General features: G+C 40.0%; 1 protein-coding gene across 2 annotated transcripts in view; it reads left to right on the top strand.

Annotated features, from left to right (window-relative positions):
- Positions 1 to 1,647: 1,647 nt before the first annotated feature.
- LOC128570769 (protoheme IX farnesyltransferase, mitochondrial) overlaps positions 1,648 to 11,835 on the top strand; it is a 155,568-nt gene continuing 145,380 nt past the window's right edge. Inside the window, exons 1-3 of one of the 2 annotated variants that reach the window (XM_053570217.1) lie at positions 1,648 to 1,788; positions 6,334 to 6,467; positions 8,819 to 9,140. In XM_053570217.1, coding sequence (XP_053426192.1) covers positions 1,746 to 1,788; positions 6,334 to 6,467; positions 8,819 to 9,140 — 499 coding nt within the window. In that variant the 5' untranslated portion in view covers positions 1,648 to 1,745. The remainder of the gene's footprint in view (positions 1,789 to 6,333; positions 6,468 to 8,818; positions 9,141 to 11,835) is intronic. The other variant, XM_053570218.1, reaches the window with a different exon arrangement.

The following is an 11,835-nucleotide window of genomic DNA, read 5'->3' as shown; positions in this document are numbered from 1 at the left end:
TTATTCAGATAGGCAGTCAAAGCTGAAATACTATGCTATACAAATCAGAGAAGCTTTATCTCTTCAAGATTCTTAGGTGAACAAGGCCTCAAGGCATGGTGGGAATAACCATATACCAGCTATCAAGAGCTCTAGTCGTGGTTCTGGCACTCAGTAGCTAAGTGACTTTGAGCAGATTTCTTAAACGCTTTTGAACCTTACAATGTCAGGCATAAAGAGGATAACTTTTGCTATGAATGTAAATATCAAGTGTTTATCAAATTGCATGGAAAGTGTTAAAAGGTTTGAAAAATTTCAACACAGTATTTAGTGCTGTCTTCCTCTACATCCTTTTCTTATAAGCTGGAAAAATCTTACTGTTCCTTCCACTGAGTACCACATTTAAATCTCTGAAGTCTTTCCTAATCCAAATGCACTGAAACACTACTTCCTCAAGGTTTCTGCAGCCACTTTCTACAGTACCTTTAAAACATTGTGTCTAGCAGTGGTTCTCAACCTTCCTAATCCCGCGACCCTTTAATACAGTTCCTCATGTTGTAGTGACTTCCAACCATAAAATTACTTTCGTTGCTACTTAATAACTGTAATTTTGCTACTGTTATTAATCGTAATGTAAATATCTGATATCCAGGAGACCCCCCCAAAGGGGGTCGTGACCCACAGGTTGAGAACCACTGGTGGAAGCTCCTACAGAATCAGGGAGGTTAAATCAGTAAGTATCTCCTGTGCCAACCAATGTTAGCTAAAGTGAACCAAAATGGCTATCGTTCCATCATCGACAGAAATTGCTCTTATAGAATCCTATTACCCACTTTTCTGTACTTTTTCAAAAGATTAATCTTTCCTTCAGTGTACTTTTTACTTGTGAAACTTGGGCATGAAAAAGAGCCAAGTGCGGGGAAGTTTCTGAGATTGCCCTGGTAACCACAACACTAATGATGACACAGGTAATAAATTCGCTAGCACCCATACCTTAGAGGCGCCTGGTTACCCATTTGAGAGACATTATTTAATCCAACCACTTTATAAAATACACGTATATACTATTATTATCCCCGTTGCACAGCTAGATAACTTAGGTTCAGAAGACTTATGTAAGTTGCTTAAAGAAGGTCACTAGGCCAGGACTTAGAATACGTATCTCACTCCAGAGCCCAAATCTTAACCTCTACACGGACCTTCATTTTGATATTGTGAGGATTCAGCTCCCTTGGTGTGGATCAGGAATAAATAGCCTGGAGCTCAATCCGGGCTCCCATCTGAAAGAGAACACGCTAATGCTGTAACTGACCACACGGGAAGGCGCTACAACAACCAGTTCTCCTCCGCGCTGCGGCCACCAGGATGTGTCCTAACGGCAACTTTAAATCGCCCGCGAGCACCCGGCCAAGCCCACCCCACGGCTCAGGGTCACCGGGGGATCGGATCCGGTCAGAAGATGCCTGTTAACTTCTAGGAGCTGTAAGCACGGGCCCATCCTCGCCCGGCCTTTTCTTCAGGAAGGTGCAGTCGCTCCAGGCTTCCCGCGTTTCCCATCCAAAGCCAAGGCTCAAAACCGTCAGCACCGCGCTCTCCCGCCACTGCCGCTGCCACTGCCACCAGCCTCCAGGTTTTCCTCCCGCCGGAAATGACGCGCCGGAAGCGTCTCTCCTCCCATAGGGGGCGGGAAAGGAAGATGGCGGCGCCCAGCAGCCGGTAAGGAGAGAGGGCACGGGGGTTCCTAGTTTCGGCCAGACTTGTGCGCTATGGCCGCATCCCCGCACGCTCTCTCCCCACGCCTCCTGACAGGTACTGTACCCGTCTGGGGCACGACATTGGAGGGAAATTTAACTTTTTTGCCACATGCGAGGCTGTAGTTACGGTTAGCTGCAACCTTGGGAGCCCTTGGCGAGGTCGCTGGGCACCGGTGTCGGGGGAGGGGACCTTTGGAGAAGCCTGGAGTGAAAGGTGCGTGAAGCTAGGGTCCAGTCTTGCACCGTGGCGTCGGTGGTCCACGCCGCTTCTTCCATGCAACTGCCCGGAAGGAGCCGTGTCTGTGTTGCTTCTTTGGGTTTTCAGGTAGTGGAAGCTGGAGGAGAAGGCAGAGTACAACCTTAGGAGTAGAACCTCGCGCGTCTTGGCTTATTAGAGCCACTGGTTTGTGATAACAAGAAGTACTTTGTTCCCACTCAGAAGCTTTGATGATAACGATGACCACAATGATAATGACAGCTGCAGAGAGAGGGCTATAGTCCCTCTCAGACTTTTGGGTTTGTACCGCCAGCATGGTCCCTTATATAATCCTCCCACTTGAAGGAGCCCAGATAAATGTAAATTGAAGCTGGAATGCTCCTCTTTGGCCTTTGATAAGGTCTCAGCCCAAATGTCTTTACAGAAAGGCCCATCTTGACCATCCTATGAAACGTATAGTCCCCTATCTGTCTCTCTTCACATCATTTCATTTATTTCTTTCATCATAGCACAATCTGTGACTTTTTAAATTTATGTATCAGTTTGTTATCTGTTTCTTTTAATTGGAATATAAAATTGGTGAAGGCAGGAACAGGGTCTGTCTCTGGTTCGCCTCTATATCCCCAGTGCCCAGAACAATATTTAGTGCACATTGTTGGCTTTCAGTAGTTATTTGTGAATGGATGAAATCTGTCCTGATGGAGATGTTAAAAAAGATGATGGGAATTGTTTTGTCCCAAGCATTTTTGGATTATAATTAATGGCTGTGCGGAGAATGTGTTGTTGTTGGTCCATATTAGGGACTAGGTAGAAGCCAGGGATTGACTTTTGATCATATCCCAGTGTTGGGACTCAGAAAACAATACCTCAAAATGAAGCCCTCAGAAGCAACCTCAAAAACAAAAGTTTTTCCCTGACTTTCTCCTGCCCTCTTGTGTGTCAGACCCATTCTTCCCCAAAGCTTGTCATGGAAACTAAAATCCCTCTTCCCTAGTGGGTTATAAAAACCAGAACCCCTTTTCTCCAAAGCCAGCCATAAAACCTAAAAATATCACTGTAATTTTCCTTCAACCTTTCTCTAAAAATTAGCCAGAAAGATGTTATTTGACGATGGTTTTGACTGTAGGTTATAAGACTTACATTCTTGCCCCATACCCGGAAAAAAGGAATGTAAGTTCAGAAAGGCAAAGAGGAATCAACACAGGTCTTGATGGGTTTCCCCACTCAATCTATCAGCATTTTTGTCCAATCGTATTTCTATGGGATTGTCCGTACTTTGTTGAACCTAAGCATAAAAATGGAGACTTTCCCCTGTAGCTTTGGGTCTTCATTCTGAAGGCTCTGTGTATAGATATTAAATAAATTTGTATGCATTTTCTCAATCAGCCTTTTGGTAGGTGATTTTTTAGTGAAACTCCAGAGGGCAAAAGCCCCTGACCTGTATACCAGAAACTCTTTCAGGCCTCACCACCCACAAGCTCTCTACACTGTCTGGCAATGTTGATCACTGTGACTTCATGAAATTCCTTTCTTCCTTCTTTCTCATAATGTTATTTTATGGATCTCTTCTGGTCTGGGTGATCTCAGAGCAAGGCATTTGACTGTTCTGGAATTAAATTTGCTCATCTATAAAATGAGGTAATTGAACTAGATGATCTCAAAGGTCCCTTCTGGTTCAAAAAGTGGAGAGTAGTAGAGAGGGAGAATAGATGAAACAAGATTGGCCAGAATTTGGTAATTGTTGAAGCTAGTGGGTAAGGAAGGGGGGCTCATTGTACTCTTTTGTTTTTATGACTATAATTTTCCATAATGAAAAGGTTTTTTTTTCTTTTAAGACCTATGATTCTTTTTGATTCATTTCTTTGTTATTTTCTCTCATCTCTGACTCTGCATGTTCTTTGATCCTGACCCTAGACACTCATTCTCAGAGGACTCATCCTTTCTGAGTGCTTGAATTGTCTCCTGTGTATTGATGTATCTGTAATGTGCAGTCCTCAGATTAGCTGTTTTTCCTTCTTTCCATTCCATATTTTCAGCAATAGGACAATCGTTCTTGACTGCTCTGAATTCCCCAGTTTTGGTAGATGGGCTGCATACGGGCCACATGGTTTGTTGCTGGATCAGTCTTCCTTTGGAAGGAATTAATAGCTTTCTTCCTGATGCTGTGAACATAATTGTCAAAAATCTGCTACTAAGAGGTCTCTATAACTTCCTATGATCCAACTGGGAAGATTCTTCAAGAAAGCTCCATAGGGAAGCAGCATGGTGGGATTGGGTGGGGGTGGGGGTGGGGGTGGCACTGGACCAGTATTAGGGATCTAGGAATATCATGCCTAATTTTACTTCTAAAAGTTCAATGTATTTTATGACTGTTAAAAGAATTTCAGGATGTTTTAGTTATCTGTCTCCTTACCTAATTTTAAAAGCTCTATGATCATAAGTCTGTGTTGATGGTGAACGTGGATATGAACATGTTTCCAGATTTTTAAGGTATCTTTGCAAGCCCTGTATATTGTCAAACTTACATTTATCTATGTAGGATGAAATGTCTTTCAGTTTCTAGGCACCGATTCATGGAAATGTGATGTTTTAATTAAATGAAGTGTTTTCATTACATACAAACACAGTTTTCTAGCTGTTTTTTCTTAATAATACCATTCCATAAAATCTTGTTTGATGCACTTAATCTTGAGAGATATTTTCCAAGGTGGTTTTAGGGCAGACATATTTTCATGTTTATGGAAAATATCATTGTCATAATTACCTAAGGCTTAAGTTTGCGATTTCACTGAAGAAGTGCTTTATTTCCAGTCTTAAGATAACTGCCATATATTTCAATGGACAGTGATAGTCTCTCAGTCCAGGAGAGCTGTGTGCGCCATCTGGTCATCACACATAATTTCATTAGTATATGGAAAACACTCTGCTAGCTGTAGTAGCCAAGGCCGTGAGTAAAGGAGAAGCCCCTCCACCCAACCAGGGAACTTAAAAATACATTGGTGGGAAAAATGGAAACAGTTTGGATTAAAAAGTGCCATAAAACATGATATAAAATATTTTAAAAGTGAAGTATTTGAAAGAGACTTTGAAAATCTGACAGGCAGTGAGTGGAGTATAAGCAAGGAAAGCACGTAAAGAGAGAGGAGCACAGTTAGTGGAGGCGGTGCTGCTTTGCTGGATTGTGTTTGCATATTTGGATGAGTGATATGTATCCTGGGCTGCAGGAAGAAAACTGTTAGCATGATGGCATGTGGATTGGAGAAGGAAAGTTACGGAGGGCAGGATGACTGGGTTGAATTCTACTGTTATTACTATGCCCAAATGTAAGGTGGTAAAGGTCTGTATTAGGAAAAATGGAAAGAGGTAGACAGATTTGTCCTCAATTTCAGAGTTGCTGGTTATTAGGTGATAAAGGGAAAGTTCAAGATGTTCCCGAAGTCTTAAGTAATGGTTTTATTTGTGACAGGGAACAGAACAGAGATAGGTTGAGAATAAAGTGTTCTTAAAGTCATTTTTCAATTCATCCACGTGGAGATACCAAGAGTGCAGATGAAAATAGACATAATGCTCTTGGAATGAATCAGAGGTTAGAAGTTGCATTTGCTCAGGGGCAATAATTAGAGTTTGAAGAGCGGGGACACAGTTGCTGCACAGTGGCACACATGCAGCAAGAGGACACCATAGCAAATGGAGATGTAGGTTGTGGAGAACCAGGGACCTCACTGTCCTGGAAGCCACAAGTAGAATTTCTTGTGTTGTACAGATTGTTGAAGGCTTGAGTAGTGTGAGGCCTAAGGCAGAGCACTGGATTTGTTGGTATTTGAGAAAGGATTAGTAGAATGATTAACAGCTAACTTTGGATACAATGAAAATAGTTTGATAGATTCACACCTTATTGATAAATACATCCACTTTTTTTGTTGTCTTACTTTACATGGCCGAAGTAATAACATAGTAACCTGAAATATAACATTATATATATATATGAGTGTGTGTGTGTGTGTGTGTGTGTGTAAATTTATTGGAAAAATTCTGCTTTCGTTTTATACTTTTTTAGAAGTGACTGGACTGGTTGTTTTGTATTTTTTCTTAAAAAGATTTGTGATGCAGTCATTTCAGCATTTAAGATAATAAAGCATAATGGTCCTAAAATGAAGATTTTTCCCTAGCCCTTCTAAAGGACTACACTGAGTTAAACAATGAATAGGGTTGATAAATTGCATTTATTCACAAATCTGGATTAGATAATCCCAAAGCTGTGACCCATCTCATAATGTAGCACTCAGCTTGGTAGTTGGCTTTGCTTCTGGGTAGGTATAGTCATCGTTTGGTGAGAAGCATTAATCATTTTGAACATTCCTTCTTCTTCTTGCTCCATTATAGGCTGGGTAGGAGGATGTGTCTGGTATCTTGAAAGAAGAACTATCCAGGAATCACCTCACAAGTTCATGCATCTTTTCAGGAATGCCAATAAGCAGTGGATTACATTTCAGCACTTTAATTTCCTCAAACGCATGGTATGTTTACGCGACTATTCATATTCTTGTTACTTTATGCCTTCACTTTTCTCTGTATGAGGGAATTTTAGAAATTCCTGTTATAAGAAAAGTTTTAAGAAGTACTGTTTGAAAAAGACTTTTACTTAGTGTCCTCTTAAGTTTATCTAAAACTTTAATCTCTTGTTTTGATTATTCTTAACTGAAACCAGAATAATTCTGACATTTGAGGCTAAAAGTATGATCCTGAACTTATTGATTAAGTTTGAAGAAAGATTGAAAACTTCTGGCATATTTCTAGTAGGCTAAAACCAGGAAAGCTTAACTGTTAACCATACTGTTACACTACTTTTGAAATTCTTTGAAGTTTTGTGAATACATTAGTAATACAGAAATAATTGTTTTAACAATATCACCCTCTTATTTTCATAAATCCGCAGTACATTTAAAAGTCTTCTTAACACTTTTGCGTAACTTAAATAAATCAAGAGTCTTTGCAATTTGCTAGGCATTTTACAATAGGCATTTAACAACAGGTATCTCGGTCCTCTGTAGGCCTTTAGATTGACTCTTTGATATTGTGGGCTGCCTGGTAACTCCTTCTTACCAGCGAGAGCATTTGCCATTTTCTCAAGTATAAAATAGTCATAGAATGGCAAAATCATAATTCTAGCATGAAAGAACAGCAAACTCATGATCTGAAGTCCTATTTGACATTCTCTCATCTTATTTAAACTTAAATTGCCCACTTAAACTTAAAACATAAAGTTAATATAAAACTGTAGTAAAACATGGTATGTTGATAAGAGATTTAAATGTTTAAGCCATAGAAGTGTTTAGGCTTTTTAAATTAGGCATCAAGAATAATGGATATTTATTTATTTTGAGACAGAGTCTCACTTTGTCACCCTGGATAGAGTATGGTGGCATCACAGCTCACAGCAACCTCAAACTCTTGGGCTCAAGTGATCCTTTTGCCTCAGCCTCCCAAGTAGCTGAAACTGTAGGTGTCTGCCACAACTCCTGGCTATTTTTAGAGACGGGGTCTCGCTCTGGCTCAGGGTGGTCTTGAACCTGTAAGTTCAGGCAATCCACCCACCTCAGCCTCCCAGAGTGCTGGGATTACAGGTGTGAGCCACCAGGCCTGGCCTGAGAATAATGGATATTTAGAAAAGAAATTCAAATATGTACAGTACCTTTTTTTATGTAAACAGAACACTTAATTCACACATGATTTTTTAATTCTTGCCTAACGCTAGTGTTGTAATTTTGAGTCTTGAGCTTAGGTGGCTGTATATCCCGGGCTGCCTAGAACTGGTTATTGACCTTTGGTATGATGCTTGACTTCTGATTGCAAGAGGGACTTTACCTAACAATTGCAATCAGTGTAACCTGGCTTACTGTACCCTTAATGAATCCCCAACAATAAAAAAAAAAAAAAAAGACTTCTTTTCTTTTTTTAAAGACAGGCTCTCATTTGTTGCCTGGGCTACTGGGCTAGAATAAAGTGGCATCATCAGAGCTCACTGCAGCCTCAACTTCTTGGCTCAAATAGTCTTCCTGCCTCATCTTCAGAATAGCTGGAACTATAGGCATACACTCCCACACCTGGCTAACTTTTAAGATTTTTTTTTTTTTTTTTTTTGTAAAAATAGGGTCTTGCTATTATCCAGGCTGGTCTCAAACTCATGGCCTGAGGTAATCTTCCCTCTTGGCCTCCCGAAGTGTTAGGATTATAGACGAGAGCCTCTGTGCCCAGCTTGCCTTGTTTTTAACACCTTTTAAGAAGATAGAGATATATATTATACTGTATAAAACTAAAAAGTACCACAGAGGTGTTAGTGATAGTTAGCAATTTTTTCTATAAAGTAGTAAAGACTGACTCCAAATCCGCAATCATTCTTCATACCACACAGCTGCAACATCAGTAAGTCCTTGATTATCTCCTACTACTGAGTCTCTCTCTGTACTGTTTGCTAAGAACATGGAAAGGAAACAGGTTGACTTGGGCTCTTGATTATAGAAAACTTTTTCATTGAATTTGGAATGTTAAGCCTCCAGAGGAAATTCTGGAGTAGAATAATAAAAAATAAATTAATTTTTCTTTTAAGGAATTTATATTCCTTGCTTTTATAAACCACAGAATTTGAAAATCATTGCTGAGGCATTAATTTTATTCTTTGTATTTCTTAGTACAGTGATTGTCATGTAACAAAAAGTATAAATACATGCTGAATTAATTAACGTTAAAGTTGTAGGAAAAGCCTTCAAGTATCAGACAAGTAGAACTGATGCAAAATATTACTAAATAGCCATTTAAGAGTAGTTTGGGCCCTGTCTTTTCAGTAACATGTTTATTTTTGTTTGTTTAGTATGTCACACAACTGAACAGAAGCCTCAAGCAGCAAGTTAAACCAAAGCCAGAACCATTGGCCTCTCCTTTCCTTGAGAAGACATCTCCAGGTCAAGCTAAGCCTGACATGCACGAGATGAGATCTCTTTCATCCCCCAGTGTACCTTTGTCCGGAAAGCCACATGAAAAGGAACTGATGGAACTAGAGTCAGCCTCAATCATTGAAGGCTCAGCAAATGTGGGAAAAGAGACAAAAGATGAAAAGCAGTGGAAAGAGATGAAGCTGTGTATGGATGATCTTCCAGGAATTCTGGCTCGACTGTCCAAAATCAAGCTCACAGGTACTTCATTCTTCTGATAGAGTTAGAGACGTACTTGAAACTTTATTTTTAATTAAACAAAAAGCTAATTTGATTTACCACTCTGAAAGAAATAATTTGAAACTGCAATTCATCTCTTAGGATTTTTCCTCTTCAATTTAATTGGGATTTGAAATAAAATTTTCTGAATCCTATTTATACAGAATTGTAAGCAATATTGCATTGTAAGTATTACACTAAAAATAGTTCTTTCATTTGCAATTAAAGTAGAATGTTTTTCCTGCTTATTTCTTTGTCTTCAGTTTTGTTTTTTTTTTCTCTACTGTACTTTAAGCATTCAACAAGATAATGAGTTCTATTGACTTCTGTTCTAAATTGGGAAGAACTGGACTGCTGGGCTTGGTGTGCATCCATGGTGACCACCGAGACTCCCAGCTCACTAATGTGTTTTGCTTCTTGTGTAGTCTCTGGGGTTCCAGGTGTGTGGGGACCTGGAACACCTGGAAAACCACCTCCTTTCAGTGCTTTTCTGAAAAGAGATTTGGAACCAGAGTTTTCTTTTTTCCTAATTCTAGCAGTTTATACCAAATTTTATTGCCATAATTCTGTTATTTGGTTGTCACAGCCACCTTATAAGTCAGGCGAAGCATTATTATTATTATCCCATCTTACAGCTAAACTTTGACATAGCTCAGTCTGAGTTAACCCTGTTTAGAGGATATGTTATGAATCATTCTGCAAACTGAAGATTTGATCTCTTTTTCTTCTTGAATGAGAATAAAGAGACAGAACATAATGAATGAATGATAAGGTTAAACCAGGTAGTCTTGGAGGACAGAATGTGGTAAATAATGTTATTGAGTCAAATGAACGGTTGAGCCTGAAATGCTAGATAGAAGGAGGTACCCAGATAACTTTGCTCAGTGGCCAGCCTCACTTAAAGAAAATCCTTTTGTGGGTAATGATGTGTAGCATAGGGGGTTTGGTAAGAAGGCTGAAGAATCTTATATGAGACACTATGTAGCTTAAAACAGTGAGACTGATTCTGCCTGGTGTCCTTGCCTTCGTGCTGTATGTGGGCTGAGCAAGGACTGATCATGTTTCTAAAGGCGTTCTCTTGTCATTTACTTAAGTGGTCTGAGTGTCATGCTGTTGACGTGTCAAGAATGACCATAGATGGGTTACGATCATAACAATGTCATCCCCAAATTGAGGCCTCTCCGTCTGTAGGCATCAGACGTGGCCTCTGTCAACAGGAGGACCTTCTTTCTTTTGTGCACTGTCATCGCACACGTATTCTCTGCAGATTAGTTCTTTCTCCTCTCTGTCCCATTTCTGTCAGTAACACCAGCATCCTTTGCTTCTGTTTAACACCTAACGTTTGTTACCAAGGGAATATTTTGTGATGTATGAAATTTATGTTCTCATCCCCGTTTATGAAGGTGCCACCCTAATTCAGGTCCAGAAAACAGAGACTCTTGTTTTCTGCAGAGACCCTTGTTTTCTAGTTTTCAAAACTTAGAGACCCTAGTTTTCCTAGTTTTTCTAACTATTCTCTCTACCTTTGTTCTCACCCCAGACACCCCACACTGGAGTACGGGACTGCCAGACTAATTTTCCCCTAACATTGCTTTAATTTTTCTATCTACATAAGAGTCTGCAGTTTCTCCCTGTTGCCGCCTGCTGCAGCTCTGCCTGATGTCAAGGGAACACTGTCATCTGTATGGTCTGGAATAATTAAACTCTTTCCTTTCCCTGTTCTCTACCCTGCCATTTAGATTAGTCCTTCCACCCCACTATACTTGTCCCCCTGCCTCTATGGGAGACTGGTCTGCCTCCATGTAAGTGTCCAGACAGATTCTTTCAAGGTCTCTCCATTAACCCTGTGCTTGGTCCCCAGTCTCCCTTCTCAAAACTCAGAATCTGTGTCTTTGAAGCCACTCGCACTTGAGTTAATGTCCTTTCTCTAACATTTGCTAGTCAGTGGGACTCTGACCTTGTTGAGACCATTTTCACATCTGAAATGTCTAAATAATATATTATTTAAGAATTACATCCAACACCATGCCTAACACACAGGGGCCATTGAAAGCATCCCAATAATTACATTAAACACTTGATTGTCTATTTAATATATGTTGTATTTGCCATAAGGTTGTTTCTGCCTGTGCAGGGAGGTTGAGGTGAATGAGTATTTACTAGTCAGGGAAGACAAGGAGCAGAATTATAAGCAGAGGGAGAAGTCTTTGCAAAAGCAGAGAAGTCTGATAAATCCTGAGGCATGTTTAGAAAATGGCAGTGTGACTGAGCAACACTTGAGTGTCATGTAGGAAAGGCAGTGACTGAGGCTGAAGAGTTAGGCAGGGGTCATGTTGCCATATCATCCGTATACCACCACACTAGAAAGGCCTGGAATGTTCTTTGGAGGAATATGATCACTTTATTTTTCATCTTACTCATTTCTTTTAAGAGTTTTTAAATCACTATTAAACTGGTATAGGCATATTATAAAAAAAATTCCAAATAATACAGAAGCATACATTTTTAAATTGAGAGAGTACCCTTTCCTTCCATGCTAGACAAAATTCCTATATGAAATGTCACCTTCTCTATATAGACACATATGCAAATGTAGCTGTGATTACACACACACACACACACACACACACACACACACACACACAGCGTTCTACAATTCGCCATTTTCTCCTGACAG

Source organism: Nycticebus coucang, chromosome 18, assembly GCF_027406575.1.
Source record: "Nycticebus coucang isolate mNycCou1 chromosome 18, mNycCou1.pri, whole genome shotgun sequence".
NCBI lineage: Eukaryota > Metazoa > Chordata > Mammalia > Primates > Lorisidae > Nycticebus > Nycticebus coucang.
Note: the sequence above shows the minus strand (reverse complement) of the source record. Positions and strands in the feature narration are given on the sequence as shown.